Here is a 17,364-nt window from a genome sequence, read left to right on the forward strand (position 1 = left end):
GGCCCTTTTAAATACGATAATCATGCGTGGGTTCCCTCCGGGTACTCCGGCTTCCTCCCACTTCCGAAGACATGCACCTGGGGATAGGTTGATTGGCAACACTAAATTGGCCCTAGTGTGTGGATGTGAGTGTTAATGTTGTCTGTCTATCTGTGTTGGCCCTGTGATGAGGTGGCGACTTGTCCAGGGTGTCCCCGCCTTCCGCCCGATTGTAGCTGAAATAGGCTCCAGCGACCCCAAAGGGAATAAGCGGTAGAAAATGTATGGATGGATAATGAAACTAGCAATGTGCTTAAGCGCTGCACGATTTGGCCAATCACAACTCAGTAGGAGGTGTTTCCTTCTTGCGTTTGGAGCGATCACCAGCGGATTGAAATTGCGGTGTGCTGTGGGAACGGCAGACTGAAATGAAAAAGAAATGGTCAGACATCAGAAGGAGGTGAGGAAGAAGATGGATGTACATCGCCGACCATGACCTTCATGATCAAAAATCTTGATTTTATTTTATTAATTGTGCAGCTGTAACTTAGGGCTTGGCGATATATCGAATATACTCGATATATCGCAGGTTTGTCTCTGTGCGATGTAGAAAATGACTATATCGTGATATTCGAGAATACGTTCTCAGGCAGTTGCTTTTAGCTGCGGGCATTACCGTATTTTCCGCACTATAAGGCGCACCGGATTATTAGCCGCACCTTCAATGAATGGCATATTTCATAACTTTGTCCACCAATAAGCCGCCCCGGACTATAAGCCGCGCCTACGCTGCGCTAAAGGGAATGTCAAAAAAACAGTCAGATAGGTCAGTCAAACTTTAATAATATATTAAAAACCAGCGTTCTAACAACTCTGTTCACTCCCAAAATGTACGCTAATGTGCAATCACAAACATAGTAAAATTCAAAATAGTGCAGAGCAATAGCAACATAATGTTGCTCGAACGTTAATGTCACAACACACAAAATAAACATAGCGCTCACTTTCTGAAGTTATTCTTCATTCGTAAATCCTTCGTCTTCGGTGTCCGAAGTGAAAAGTTGGGCAAATTTACGATCCACTGGCAGATGTTGGCGTCGTCTGGCGCTGCCTCCTCGTCTTAGTGAAGGTGTGTTCGCCTTCTGTCCTCCATTGTTCCCACGCAGTTAGCAGTCTAGCTTCGAATGCCCTGTTGACACCAATATCTAGCGGCTGGAGGTCTTTTGTCAATCCACCCGGAATGACGGCGAGTATTGAATTAAGCGCGTAAGCGTGTCTCTCAATGTGCTGTTATGAGCTAGCAAATATAACAACTACACTACCCAGCATGCAACGATAGTTACGAGCATGCGCGGTAGCCCTGAGAAGCGTTGTATGCTGGGAGTTAGAATGTGGTTATGAGCACGCTGTAAGTAAACGTTGAGAACTCAGTTAACACGCCTCGTCTGCATTATTTATAATTAGACAGACAACACACTTAATAGGAGCCATTTTGGGGTCTTTACATAAACACACAAATGGAAATGAAACGTCACATATCCCAGCATGCACCGCGCGCTTCTTCGTCCTCCACTGTTCCCACGCAGTTAGCAGTCTAGCTTCGAATGCCCTTTTGACACCAATATCTAGCGGCTGGAGGTCTTTTGTCAATCCACCCGGAATGACGGCGAGTATTGAATTAAGCGCGTAAGCGTGTCTCTCAATGTGCTGTTATGAGCTAGCAAATATAACAACTACACTACCCAGCATGCAACGATAGTGACGAGCATGCGCGGTAGCCCTGAGAAGCGTTGTTGTATGCTGGGAGTTACAATGTGGTTATGAGCACGCTGTAAGTAAACGTTGAGAACTCAGTTAACACGCCTCGTCTGCATTATTTATAATTAGACAGACAACACACTTAATAGGAGCCATTTTGGGGTCTTTACATAAACACACAAATGGAAATGAAACGTCACATATCCCAGCATGCACCGCGCGCTTCTTCTACGGGGAAAAAAGATGGCGGCTGTTTACCGTAGTTGCGAGACCTAAACTTTATGAAAATGAATCTTAATATTTATCCATATATAAAGCGCACCGGGTTATAAGGCGCACTGTCAGCTTTTGAGAAAATTTGTGGTTTTTAGGTGCGCCTTATAGTGCGGAAAATACGGTACACTACAGGGGCGGCGTGGCGCAGTGGAAGAGTGGCCGTGCGCGACCCGAGGGTCCCTGGTTCAATCCCCACCTAGTACCAACTTCGTCATGTCCGTTGTGTCCTGAGCAAGACACTTCACCCTTGCTCCTGATGGGTGCTGGCTAGCGCCTTGCATGGCAGCTCCCTCCATCAGTGTGTGAATGTGTGTGTGAATGGGTAAATGTGGAAGTAGTGTCAAAGCGCTTTGAGTACCTTGAAGGTAGAAAAGCGCTATACAGGTACAACCCATTTATCATTTATTTACAGGCGTTTCTCACTCTTTCTTGTCTCTCCTTCTCACTGAGACATAAAACAAGCGCACCTTCTTACATACGTCACATACTGTCGCGCGTGCAACGTCATACGCCCTCGCAGAGCAGAGAGGTAGCAGCATAGTAACTTTAGCTGTGATGCTAGCTGAGTGGTGCGAGTGGTAATACGAGAGAAAGAAGGTGTGAATCTGGTAACAAATGAAGGAAGAATTAATTCCTAAGAAAAACAGCACGGGGTGCATCGTCTGGCGGTGGTTCGGCTTCAAGCGGGAAGATGTCGACCAAGTATGCAGCAAAAGCGTTGCTACAAAAAGTAGCACCACTGCTAATTTGTAGCATGACTTGAAAAGTCACCCGCTAGAGAATGAAGAGTGGTTGAAACTCTGCATGTCAACATCTCCGTTCAGTGCCACACCAACAAAGTGCCCAAACAACCATTTCCAGATCAACACCGTATGAAAAAAATAGTCAACAGAAGGAGATAACGTCCGCAGGAACCTACCACATAGCAAAGGACATACACTATTTGATTTACTATTATGCAGCTCATTTTTATTTGACAGCTATTGAAATATCTTGTGTGACATCATGCACAAAAGTGCACTTTATTTGTTTTAAACTATTGTAGTGGCGTTCTGTACAAAAAGTGCACTTTAATTTAGTGTTGTTTGATATGTCATCTTAGTGACATCATGCACAAAAGTGCACTAATAGCTTGTTTTAAAATGTCTCTGACAATCTTGCACGTTCTGTTTTGAAATGACATGAATGTTTGTGCCACTGCTTAATAACTGTTTAATAAATACAGTTTTGGTAAATTGACTTAGTTGTGGTTTCCCTCTCTGCATGAAAGTTTTAAATTAGCATATATTAATGCAGTTTAGATAGATAGATAGTACTTTATTGATTCCTTCAGGAGAGTTCCCTCAGGAAAATTTAAATGACCAAGAATGTTTTAATGTAGACACTAAGAATCATCATACTCGTGTAATTATATGCATCAAGTGTTAATTCAAGGCTAAGGCAAAATATCAAGATATATATCGTGTATCGTGACATGGCCTAAAACAATCGAGATATTAATAAAAGGCCATATCGCCCAGCCCTACTGTAACTACAACACATGTCGACATGAACAAACCCACTTTTCACAGAAATTACCTTTTGGATCTCAAATTCAATGTGGCTTTAAGGATTTGAGGGATGCTATGTGTTTACTAATATTCTATATGGACTTCCAGCCAAAAAAAAACATGTATGGGGAACACTGGGTCAAGTCAGTACATGAAGAACAGTACAGAGACAAGTGTTGAAATGTGACAAAATACTAGCGTTACCTCAAAACCACAAAGTGATGAAACGAAAAACACACCAAACTAACCTGAGATATTTGTTGTCCAAAAGCACAGTCTATGGCAAGCAGTCCCGCTAACACTGAGAAACTATAGATGACGTCTCTAAATGAATGTGTTGACATGACCGTATTATACACTCTCAAAAAGAAGACTACAATACGTTTTATTGTTTATTAATCTTATTGTCCTTTTGACGTATAAACTGTGCTTTATAAACAAAAGAAGAAAATCAACACACACTAACTAGTGCTGTGCGATATAGACAATAATATATATATCTCAATATAGGCAATTTCAATTTCATGCTTTTACTAGTGTACACTGAGTGCACACACTTGTGTAGGGCTTTCCCAAATCAATTATTTTAGTGTTTGCGCACTGACCGGAAATCCATCCATTTTCTACCGCTTGTCCCTTTTGGGGTCGCTGGAGCCTGTCTCAACTGCATTCGGGCGGAAGGCGGGGTACACCCTGGACAAGTCGCCACCTCATCACAGGGCCAACACAGATAGACAGACAACATTCACACTCACATTCACACACCAGAGCAGTGGTTCTTAACCTTGTTGGAGTTACCGAACCCCACCAGTTTCAAATGCACATTCACCGAACCCTTCTTTAGTGAAAAATAAAATGTTTTTTTCAAATTCAACACAAAGTTATATGTTTTTGGTAACACTTTAGTATGGGGAACATATTCTAAATAACAAAGACTTAATTTAGAGTTATTTGGTTAGGGTTCGGGTCAGGGTTAGAGGGTTAGGGTTATAATAAGGCCATGCAGAATAAGGCATTAATAAGTACTTAATAATGACTAGTCAAGAGCCTATATGTTACTTATTTGCATGTTAATAAGCAGCTAATTAATGGTGAATATGTTCCCCATACTAAAGTGTTACCATGTTTTTTTTACTGGTGCACAAAATGAACCGTGCATGAACATCACCTTGTTCAAACAACAAAACCAACACAGTGCATAAACTCACAACAAATTATACACCTGCAAATCAGTCAAATGTTGCTGTATCCGTAATACGCCGATAGGGAGAAGTTTGTATTTACACGATGAGTCGGATGTGTTTTGACCTCCGCCGAACCCCTGAGGCCGACTCACCGAACCCCTAGGGTTCGATCGAACCCAGGTTAAGAACCACTGCACTAGGGCCAATTTAGTGTTGCCAATCAACCTATCCCCAGGTGCATGTCTTTGGCGGTGGGAGGAAGCCGAAGTACCCGGAGGGGAGAACATGCAAACTCCACACAGAAAGATCCGATCCCAGGATCGAACCCAGAACCTTCTTATTGTGAGGCACACGCACTAACCCCTTTTTCCACCACCGTGCTGACCAGAAATGACAATCCCAATATTAGTAACCCACTTGTTCTGTGCAACACCATCACAGTTGCTCCTCAACTGGCATTATTTCAGACTCAGAATCAGCTTCATTGGCAAAGTATGTTTAACTTGCAATGCATTTGACTAGGAAGACTGTAGTACCGTTTAAGTTAGTTCAATATTAAGGGTGGTGACTGGAAGTATGTCCCTCCTCACTCCTACCCACTTCTCCAAAGTGGGCTGGCTCAGGGTGGAGGACAGAGTAAAACAACTTGCACTGAGCCTAGTCTATAAAATCCGCGACACCTCCCTGATACCGAAGTGCATGTCAAACTACTTCCTTATGACCGCCATAACCACAACACCAGGGGGAGCTCCACTAACCACGTTAAACCCAGATTCCGATCTAACAAAGATCTTAACTCATTCTCTTTCTATGCCACATCAATGTGGAATGCGCTCCCAACAGGTAGAAAAGAAAGGGCATCTCTATCCTCCTTCAAAACCGCAATAAAAGTACACCTCCAGGCAACTTCAACCCTAAACTAACACCCTCCCCTATATACAATCAAATGTAGATACGTGTTCTTCTGCCTTCTGATCTCTCTCTCTATGTCCACTACTTGCTGTACATATCCTACCAAGTCAGACCTACACTGTTTCAATATCCATTTCTCTGTTCTCAATTGATGATGACTGATGATAACAACCAAACCTAACCCCCCACACTCCCCCTCCACACCCCGGATTGTAAATAATGTAAATAATTCAATGTATATACCCCGACTTAAACAAGTTGAAAAACTTATTGGGGTGTTACCATTTAGTGGTCAATTGTACGGAATATGTACTTCACTGTGCAACCTACTAATAAAAGTCTCAATCAATCAATCAAAAACCCTGCGCACCCATAATTTTGACCGTTTTGAGTGCAACATCCGGGTATTGGCCGTGAACGCACTTTTTTTTTTTTTTAGCAAGTATAAGTGCGGAAGTGAATTAAAAAAAGTGTCTTCAAAGTCAACTCCAAGACGACACTTTAGTGAAACAGTGACAGCTATGTAACTTATTGTGGTATTTTTCAACCTGAAAGTATTTTTTATGAAATAATTGATTTCCAGCGCACTGTGATGTTTGTTATTTTGGTTTGACTGAATAAGACACAAAGAGCTCGGAAAAAACCAAGGAGTTAAGAATGTTGTTTCAAATAATTGGAAACGCTGGCAGGAGCGCAACAGCCGAACGTATTATTTCAAACATAAAACGGTTACTTGAGTGGACGTTAATTGTTTAAATATACTCACCCCACCGTATCCTGGGTACGCCATGTGAAGTTAAAAAAAAGAAAACTAGCAAAAACCGAAAGGTTGTTGAAGCACCGGTTCTACCACTGCTTCTTCACTTCCGGGAAAGCAGTTGCTGTTTTTTTGGGGGGGGTCAGGTTTTTTTTCCCTCCTAACTTTATTTAAAATACAAACTAGTAGTGACAAGGGCTTAAAGTGGAAACATTCGATAATCAAAATATAATAAACAATAAAAACGACTAGAATGATTAAAACTATAACTAAACGGAACAGAAACATAACAAACAAATACTTAATCCAAATAAATACATAAAAATAAACAAACCAATAGACTTTACAATTTTGAAGTTTTTACGGTGACGATTTTTGTTTGGGCTTTTGTGAAGATTTGTTGTAAAAATGAGGTGTCATGAAAGTAAAACAATTATTAGCGTTGGTTGAATCAAATTAGGAATGTGTAGTTGCTGGTTCATTCCGCTTGGTGACGACAAACCCAGCATGAAACACTTCCCTGTTGACTTTTTGATTGATTGATTGAGACTTTTTATTAGTAGATTGCACAGTACAGTACATATTCCGTACAATTGACCACTAAATGGTAACACTCGAATAAGTTTTTCAACTTGTTTAAGTCGGGGCGGTATCGCTCGGTTGGTAGAGTGGCCGTGCCAGCAACTTGAGGGTTCCAGGTTCAATCCCTGCAAAAAATGTTCTATAGAATTTCTAAAGAATATCTCTATAGAATTTCTAATGAACTTTAGGACCGAAGTTCTATAGAATTTCTAAAGAATATCTCTATAGAATTTCTAATGAACTTTAGGACCGAAGTTCTATAGAACAGGATTCTAAAGAATGGTTCTATAGAACATGGTTCTAAAGAATGGTTCTATAGAACAGGGTTCTAAAGAATGGTTCTATAGAACAGGGTTCTAAAGAATGGTTCTATAGATCTCCTCTAAAGAATAGTGCTATAGAAGAAAGTTCTAAAGAGTAGTTCTATAGAACAGGCTCCTATGGAATGGCTTTCTGTGGAATACGGTTCAGAATGATGTAGAAATGATTGGGCAGGCATTCTACAAAATCTGTGGTCTAACACTGGCAATGGAGAAAGACAAATATTGCAGTTGAATGAATGTTGACTTGTATTTATTATATACATGTAACTCAAATCTTGACGTAATAAATAAATGTCAGCAGCATAAATCAACATGATCACCGCGCTTCCCCGACTGTTAGAGACGGCTAGACGTCCAGCAGAATTTGTTTCTGAGGCCTTCTTTTTTTCCCCATTTTCTGCGCAATGTTCAGTTTCACTCCAATGATTTTCTTTATCACATTTGCTTCACTTGAGGGATGGAGCTTCTTCACAAAATCTGAAAGATCAATAAAATATACCAGAATTAGTGTCTGCAGACACCAAGACACTAGCTGTCATGCAATGAGTTACACTATGGCATTTTTCAGCTCGATAAAGAGAGTGATGTCTATCATTTAATCAATGCAATGGATAGTCAACACACTGCATACATTGCATATCACGCGTTTCTATGCTGTAAGGCACTTGCACTGCTTGACGCACACAAAATCATATGTGGTGCAATCATGGCAGGCTTTACGAACTGCAACAAATCTGTATCAAATTCTGACAGTGCATGTACACTATTCATTAGCTATATAGAAAATCCATTCAGTGTGTGAAATATTTTTCAAATTATTTTCAGGATTTCACTTTCTTGTGAATCTTGTTGTGTACTTGATGGGTGTCCCCAATGGCGTTCGAACAATCACGAAAGTGCATTAATAGAATTCTAATAAAAATATTTAACTTCAATCTGATTGAAACCATATCCACATCGGGAAGGGGATCTGACACATTCCCTATCTAAAAGTTCGTTCACTTCTCAACTTGCAGCAGAACTCACGGAAATTCCCGACGCTAGTTGTTAAATAGTAAGGCGGAGAATGCCGATATAAGATATCAAACGAGAAAAAGGTGTAGATATCCGTGCGCTGCGGTTTTTGCTTTGTCACTTGATGTTGGTTTCCGACGAGATCAAAGCTAATGTGACCACCCATGCCTATAAATCTGTCAAAACGAACATCTCGCAGTCAATTCATGGACCAAGCAGACTGGAAGCTATGGATATCTATACTTCATGCCAAACGATCACGGAACGACTTGGAGATAGGAAAAGGGTCAGATCCACTTCCCTGATGTGGATATGGTTTTAATCAGATTGATTTAACTTATACTCACCAATAATAGCAGACACTTTCTTGTCATCCAGTTTTGGTTTCTCATGCTTATCCTTAAAAGCATTGGATTTTTTTCCTGTCAAGCTGCTGTTGGCCAGCTCCTCTCTGGCAGAGCGACAGCAGGACGTCGAGCTGATAGTATTGTTGCCTGACGTGATAAGTCGTCCATCTTCATTAGCAGGCCAGGAAGTCCTTTAATAGAAAAAAGTACATTGTGATGCAGACACAATTAAAAAAAAATACATTAATAACATGAAGCTGCCGATATCCAAACCGCTCGGCTCTAACCCCAGCTATCATAATGTAAGGGTATTTTGATAGGAATCTTGTTCAAGTCAAGGGAAACATGGTAAGGAAGCAATCAAAGATGAAAAATATATATAACCATATATATTAATTCATCCTGACCACGCGAAGATTTAATATTTGTCGGTCAAGTATTAATCAGATATCCAGCTGAGACAAAATATCAAGATGGAAGGGACGTAACTCTTGCTAATATAAGAGAAACACACAAAAACGGACGGACAGACAGACAAACAAACAAGTACCATATGTCCTCCCCTTATTTAGAGGGGAGGACATCACAACTTAGGATGTTGTATATGCAACAGTTCTGAAATTATCCCAAATCATAAATGGATTTTTATTGGAAAAAAGGGGCATAACTCTGGAAAATATTGTCCGAGACGACTCATTTTCGATAGGCTTCTTGTTACACTAAGATAAATAGATGTAACAAGTTTGGTTTCCGTACATGAAACGATTCTGTAAATATTGCGGTGACGGATGGACAGCCGTACATGACGACAATACCCGTAGGCCAAAGTTAGATGAAAATACAGTAATAAGAAAGTTATTTCATACATCGACATGTAAGCATATTTTCCATCAACCTATGATAATTACAATAACATACTTCTAGAATAAGAAAACCTACCTTCAACAACCCTCAATGCATCTCGAAGGGATTTGTTTTCCTCTCTCAACTGGAGGACTTCCTTCTTCAGGGATTCCATTTCTGTACATGTATCTTTCGGTGAAGTTCTTCCCAGCTGAAAATGTCAAAATAGTAAATCAAATGAAATAATTTGTATTATGATTAATTTGGGCGCTCATATGTTTTCCGGAAGCAATTTGTCCTGGATACGGCCCTGACAGCACCATATAAGTTTTACATGTATAAGCAACCTTGTAGGCACATTAATTTGAATATGCTACATGTACATGTAGCAGTAAGCCATTCACACAGTAGGCACTGTTCATCAGGTATTTGTAGTGTTATTTTCATATAAGTAAAAGTATAAACTTGTGTTTTAAACCAGTTGCCAGGGATGCAATTTTTACGTCCTCGATTTCAAATGAATGCTAGGCACTTGTGATTGTTTGCCTCGAGAGGGTGCTTTGATTAACCAATAAAATCCTATTCTATTCTATTCATGTACTCACAGCAGCAAGTTGGGCCTTCAATTGTGCCCGAGCATCATATCCCACAGCTGTACGGCTTACTTTCCTCTTTTTCTTCTGAAAAATCAAGATTAACAAGAAAACGTGTTCAGTTCTTTTATATGCCATTGAAGTGAAGAAATATGTTTGCAGAAATGATAGATTTTCGAGTACATGCAGAAAGTCTGTCAACACCTCAATTTGTCTTGAATATTATTCTGTCTGAGTTGGTCGAATTGAATCAAAATATTCAATAACTTTAAAGCCTACAATGAAACATGATTTGATTAACTTTTATGATAAAGAAAAACTGACAAGGTACTTCAAAAGTATGGGATTGAATCCTACAAAACCTCACACAGTTGAAACACCACTGAAATAGTGAGTGAGTGAATTAACGTTTAACGTCACTTTCAACACTATTTCGGTCATATCGCGACAACACCACTGAAATAAAAGTACCTGCTGTCTGTCAGATAGAGTCTCCTCAACACTTTCATCCTTGCTCTCACTGTCTGATGACCAAGACTTTGGCTGTTTGTTTCTCTTGCCTCTGCCATATTCCAAATCACCAGTAAGGGGTACATCCTTGCCATCCTGAGCGGCTTTCAAATATGGCGTCAGTTCACGTGTGTCTTCTGTGTAAAAACAAATATGTGCCACATTAAGCTAAATTAAACTGTACAGTTAGTCATACATTTCAGCAGCAGATTGTTATCACTAAATTACTTTGGTATACCTACAGTTCTGATGATTCAGAAATTCACCTCAGCGAGAAACAAATTTCACCTTACTTTCCCTTATTTACAGGCTTACAGCCATATTAAAAAATTGTCAAGGTTAAGTCTGTACTATCATGACAATCACCTCAGCATTGCAGATTGAAACATTCAGTATACCAGGGCTGCACTGATGAGAAATTACTATCAATCATGGAAGAAAAAAAATTATATTAATTAAATTTAACTTTACATAAACAAAGTCGAAAGTTCAAGGTGTAAAATCAGAAGTACATTAAATATATCTATATTAAATATATCTATATTTATATGTACTTCTGGTAAAACGTATACTTTTTACTGAATTGAATTGAAAAGTTTTCAACTGTTTATTAATTACCACCAAATCTCAGAATTCTTGCCACGTATTTGGTTTGTGACTGCTTCCTTCCTCCTGCTTTGTTGAGTGGCCATGGAACTTGGACTTCTTCATCACTGTCCCAATTTTCTCCATTCATCTTCTCTCGAGAACCGCTCGTGGTTAATATACTATATTTCGTCTCGATGATCATCCTCCCCTTGCTTCCGTTTGGCGACCTGACTGGGGGCCAAACTCCTTCTCTGTGTGATCACACAAGCCTGACGTTACAAACAATGGAGGGATGATAATAATAATAATAATAATAATAATAAATGAGGCTAGTTTTGCTAGCTCACCATTTCCGCCCGTGCCTCGAAGCTGCTGTTTGGCTCAACGTTAGCCCGCTTGTGACGTCTCGCATCGCGCCTAGAAGACCCTAAACCTAAATGTGATGTTTAAGCCAACAAAGTTACCGTCAATGAACTCCGACGTGACTTGGGCAGCTTAGAAAGAGCGAGTGAAGTCAACATGGACGTTGTGGCCGCCATCACCAACTCAAACTGCCCGCGAAATCTGCTTTGCAACTACGGCAAGCGCGAAGGGGAAAAATAAATAATTTAAAAAAAAGTTGATTTGAAACATATTCGCACTTATTAGTGTCGGATATGAGAAACATTGATACAACGCGATTATTACCAACTATACATGAATTTGGTTGTGATTGCAGCCTTAAAACAGTTTTGTTATTTTATAACAAAACGAGAGCAGTTCTATCTATCGTGTTTGGGGGGGGGGGGGGAGTAGTAAACTAAATATAACATTGAACCATGCTTTTGAAAATGTATACATTTAAATCCTGGCAAATACTGACTTTTAACAATATAAATTGTTACTTACATGAGTTCGGTAAAGTGTTTTCCTATCCCGGGCTCCGTGAAGAAACGTGTCTGGGCTTGTTCTTCCACAGCTGCATGCAGGTACGTGGGCGGGTCCTGACGTTTTAGGTCTGATTTAAACCTTTGAACTGAGTTTTGCTAAATCAATTTATGTTGGAAGTCCAATAAAATTAATTTTATCACATAAAAAAGTAAGTTACGAAAATATTCACACTTTTTACTTATAGATAACTCAAAAACTCTAAAAATAAAAATAAATTGATTTATTGGAATAAATATACTTTTAAAAATAAAGTCTGCCGAAGTTCTGGGTGTCCGCCTTGAAATGACACCTCACAATTTTGAATGATACAAAATTAACATTTTCATAATTGAGGGAGACATCCTGCATTGTTCAAAAAACAAGCTCAAGTCTGGTGAATCAACTTAATGAGATTAATCAATGCTATGGTGATAGCGCTGCTGCCATTTTATAGAATTTTATTCCATGGAACAATCTATAGAACTTTCAGCAGATAAAGGATAATGTCTATAGAATTTCTGTTAGACATTCTATAGAATGCCCAGTTCTATAGAACAATCTATAGACCTTTCAGCAGATAAAGTAATGTCTATAGAATTTCTGTTAGACATTCTATAGAATGCCCAGTTCTATAGAACAATCTATGGACTTTTCATCAGATAATGTAATGTCTATAGAATTTCTATAGGATATTCTATAGAATTCCCAGCTCTATAGAACAGTGAAAAGACCTTCCAGCACATGAAGCTGATGTCTATAGAATTTCTATAGAATTTTGAATACATATTCTATAGAATCTTCAGTTCTAAAGAAATTCCGACGAAATTCTATAGCGTTCTATATATTTCTATAGAGATTCTATAGAACATTTTTTGCAGGGATCCCCGCTTCCGTCATCCTAGTCACTGCCGTTGTGTCTTTGGGCAAGACACTTTACCCACCCGCTCCCAGTGCCACCCACACTGGTTTAAATGTAACTTAGATATTGGGTTTCCACTATGTAAAGCGCTTTGAGTCACTAGAGAAAAGTGCTATATAAATATAATTCACTTCACTAAGTCAGGGTCCATGTTAATCAATTAATGGTAAACAACTCAACAACACAGACATCACAACATCTTCAAAGGTAAACATAAAATACATCTATTTGTGTTTTTAAAGACAGGGGAGGCTTAACCCCCAGTAGATGCACACATAATTATAATTATTATGTTTTATTATAATTGTTATGATCAATTAACGATAATTCTACATGACCTTGCACTATACAGTAAAGGGAAACTTAACAGCTTCATAATCATATTAAAAAGAATAATGACAGGTTGTATGATTTTTACAACTTCAATTCTGGCTTGTTTGTAAGCACTATTAGAACAACAAAAAACACAAGTTAAATAAAGACAACACCAAATATTTTTGGGGAGTTAAGGATATTTTAGGGATATTGTGGGCTTTCTGATCATGGAGTGCGCCACTTATACTGTGCTTCCGGGTCATGACGTTGGAAAGGCTGGAACGTGTTGAGAATTAATACAATGATCGATGAATGGGAGTGTATACATGCAAGAGGGAACTAGTTTACAATCACTTATTGTAGATATTTTGTTTGCAGCTTTAAAAAGTCCAACATCTGATAAAATCTTTTTCCATGCAAACACTTGGAAAAAGTTTGCATGCTGCATGTAAAACCTTATTAAAGTTTTTATATGTGTTTTAAAAAGCTAGTTTCAACCATAATAAGTCAAAAATTCGTTTTTGAGTGCATGTAAGCAGATTGAGTGTGTGTATGTCATGCGGTGATGTTAGGTTTAGGGTGAGGTAGTTTAAGAATCTAATAATAATAAGTAATATTAAAGACAAGAATGGGTCCAAAACAATCTTGTGTGGGACCGCACAAAGCCCTGAAAATAATTAAGAAATTAAGAGTACAATGTTGTTTTCTTCAGCGTTTTACAAACCCCGTTTCCATATGAATTGGGAAATTGTGTTAGATGTAAATATAAACGGAATACAATGATTTGCAAATCATTTTCATCCCATATACCAGTGGTTCTCAAACTTTTTTTGTCATCCCCCACTTTGGACAAGGGCGAGTTTTCAAGCCCCACCTGCCCCCATCGCCCCAACAGAACGCTAACGCCAAGCTTAACATTTTCAAATTTATTGAACATCAAGTAACATAAAGTTGTATACATTCAAACTCAATTACATAAAATAACATCAAGTTCAATAATAAATAAAATAACTGTGCAGCTGTGGTATAACTTGCCCATCCATCCATTTTCTACCGCTTATTCCCTTTGTGGTCGCGGGGGGCGCTGGAGCCTATCTCAGCTACAATCGGGCGGAAGGCGGGGTACACCCTGGACAAGTCGCCACCTCATCGCAGGGCCAACACAGATAGACAGACAACATTCACACTCACATCCACACACTAGGGCCAATTTAGTGTTGCCAATCAACCTATCCCCAGGTGCATGTCTTTGGAGGTGGGAGGAAGCCGGAGTACCCGGAGGGAACCCACGCAGTCACGGGGAGAACATACAAACTCCACGCAGAAAGATCCCGAGCCCGGGATTGAACCCAAGACTACTCAGGACCTTCGTATTGTGAGGCAGATGCACTAACCCCTCTGTCACCGTGCTGCCTGGTATAACTTGCATCAAGTTCAATAATAAATAAAATAACTTGCATCAAGTTCAATAATAAATAAAACAAAAGTGTTATAACTTGCATCAAGTTCAATAATAAATCAAAAAAAGTGTTATAACTTGCATCAAGTTCAATAATAAATAAAAAAAAGTGTTATAACTTGCATCAAGTTCAATAATAAATCAAATAAAAGTGTTATAACTTGCATCAAGTTCAATAATAAATCATATAACTTGCATCAAGTTCAAAATAAATAAAATAAAAGTGCCACTTTGCAATCTTTGCAAAAAAAAAGGAGGAGCTATGCATTTGGGAAGACAGGGCAAGTGACAGCACTTTGCCCCGGGAGAGCCACCTTGCTTCACTGTGAAACACATACTTGCCAACCCTCCCGGATTTTCCGGTAGACTCCCGAAATTCAGCGCTTCTCCCGAAAACCTCCCGGGACATATTTTCTCCCGAAAATCTCCCGAAATTCAGGCGTACCTGAGTGACGTGTCGACAGCATGTTTTCACGTCCGCTTTCCCACAATATAAACAGCGTGCCTGCCCAATCACGTTATAACTGTAGAATGATCGAGGGCGAGTTCTTGGTTTCTTATGTGGGTTTATTGTTAGGCAGTTTTATTAACGTCCTCCCAGCATGGCAACAACACACAACAACAGCAGTCACGTTTTCGTCTACTGTAAAGCAGTTCGTCTGCCGTAAACAGCAATGTTGTGACACTCTTAAACAGGGCAATACTGCCATCTAATGTACATGCATATGTGACATTAACATCTAGGGCTTTTAGAGAGTGCAGTGCACAACTTCGCACACAACAAGGAGACGAAGCAGATTTCATCATCAGAGAGGGTGTTCAGCATGGTTAGAAAAATAATGACAGAGAATAGAACAAGGATGGACAATTCAACCCTTAACTCAACAATGAGTAGATGAGTGTTATGTGTGTGTATATGTGTAAATAAATGAACACTGAAATTCAAGTATTTCTCTTATTTATATATACATATATATATATATATATATATATATATATATATATATATATATATATATATAGCTAGAATTCACTGAAAGTCAAGTATTTCTTTTATATATATATATATATATATATATATATATATATATATATATATATATGTGTGTGTGTGTGTGTGTGTGTGTGTGTGTGTGTGTGTGTGTGTGTGTGTGTGTGTGTGTGAAATACTTGACTTGGTGAATTCTAGCTGTAAATATACTCCTCCCCTCTTAACCACGCCCCCACCCCCAACCGCGCCCCCCACCCCCACCTCCCGAAATCGGAGGTCTCAAGGTTGGCAAGTATGGTGAAACAGCACGGCTGTATGATCAGCTCCCATTTCCTCACACAGTGCAGAGAATAGTCGCGCTTTCAGTGGTCGTGTTTTGATCAAATTTACCGCGCTCACATCTGTTAAAACCTCATTGAGTTCGGGGCTGAGCTGCCTTGACGCGAGTGCTTCATGACACAGTGTGTCCAATGCGCATTTGGCGCAAGCCTCTTTATTAGAGCCTGCAGCTTGTTTCTTGACCCTGCCATGGTCGTTGCGCCATCAGAGCAAAAGCCCACACAGTTTTCCCATTTAAGGTCGTGTTCTTTGAGGAAACTGTCCATTATCTTGAACAGCGCATCAGCAGAGGCTCTATTTTTGATGTATTTGCAAAACAGCAAATCCTCGCACAGTGACTCGCCATTCACAAAGCGGACGTATGCGATGAACAGGCAGTCTTTATTGCTGTCAGTAGCTTCGTCCACTTGTAAAGCAAAACGACTTTATTTTCATTTGTCTCCGAGTTGTTCCTCAAGATCACTTGCAATGTCGCATATACGTCTCGCCACTGTGTCGTTTGACAGTGGGACAGCTTTTCATTTTGCTGCGCTTGTCTCGTCAAGTTTGTTCCGCTTAGCCCCGCCCCCATTAGTTACTGTTGCTATGTCTGTCAAACTTTTGCTCCTACCTAGAAATGTAGAGCCTACAGGAAGAATAAGTAATTTACATTTATTTATAAAGCGGATTTCACAGACAGAATCACAAAGTGATTTACAGTGTGTATGGAAAATGAAAGCAAAGTAAAAAAAAAAAAATCTAAAAAAAAATAAAATAAAATAAAATAAATTAAAGTGAAATTCCCTCCCGTTCCTCGCGCCCCACCTGTCATGTCTCTATTCCCCACCAGTGGGGCGCGCCCCACACTTTGAGAAACGCTGCCATATACAGTTGAATATGCTACAAAGACAACATATTTGATGTTCAAACTGATAAACCTTTTTTGCAAATAATCATTAACTTTAGAATTTGATGCCAGCAACACGTGACAAAGAAGTTGGGAAAGGTGGAAATAAATACTGATAAAGTTGAGGAATGCTCATCAAACACTTATTTGGAACATCCCACAGGTGTGCAGGCTAATTGGGAACAGGTGGGTGCCATGATTGGGTATAAAAACAGCTTCCCAAAAAATGCTCAGTCTTTCACAAGAAAGGATGGGGCGAGGTACACCCCTTTGTCCACAACTGCGTGAGCAAATAGGCAAACAGTTTAAGAACAACGTTTCTCAAAGTGC

General features: G+C 39.5%; 2 protein-coding genes across 2 annotated transcripts in view; both read right to left on the reverse strand.

The window, feature by feature from the left end:
• Positions 1-6,555, reverse strand: part of LOC133617973 (grancalcin-like) — a 34,509-nt gene extending 27,954 nt beyond the window's left edge. Inside the window, exon 1 of the mRNA XM_061978411.2 lies at positions 6,426-6,555. Within this exon, the coding sequence (XP_061834395.1) occupies positions 6,426-6,449 (24 nt within the window). The 5' untranslated portion in view covers positions 6,450-6,555. The remainder of the gene's footprint in view (positions 1-6,425) is intronic.
• A 1,027-nt stretch (positions 6,556-7,582) lies between these two features.
• LOC133613241 (uncharacterized) lies at positions 7,583-12,130 on the reverse strand. Its single transcript, XM_061970638.2, has 8 exons — positions 12,105-12,130; positions 11,564-11,649; positions 11,247-11,467; positions 10,590-10,765; positions 10,131-10,205; positions 9,622-9,736; positions 8,683-8,873; positions 7,583-7,798 (listed from the first exon to the last, which is right to left on the reverse strand). The coding sequence occupies exons 3-7, from the start codon at positions 11,416-11,418 to the stop codon at positions 8,761-8,763; spliced, it is 651 nt and encodes a 216-aa protein (XP_061826622.1). The 5' UTR covers positions 11,419-11,467; positions 11,564-11,649; positions 12,105-12,130; the 3' UTR covers positions 7,583-7,798; positions 8,683-8,760.
• Positions 12,131-17,364: the final 5,234 nt, after the last annotated feature.

Source organism: Nerophis lumbriciformis, linkage group LG01 (assembly GCF_033978685.3).
Source record: "Nerophis lumbriciformis linkage group LG01, RoL_Nlum_v2.1, whole genome shotgun sequence".
NCBI lineage: Eukaryota > Metazoa > Chordata > Actinopteri > Syngnathiformes > Syngnathidae > Nerophis > Nerophis lumbriciformis.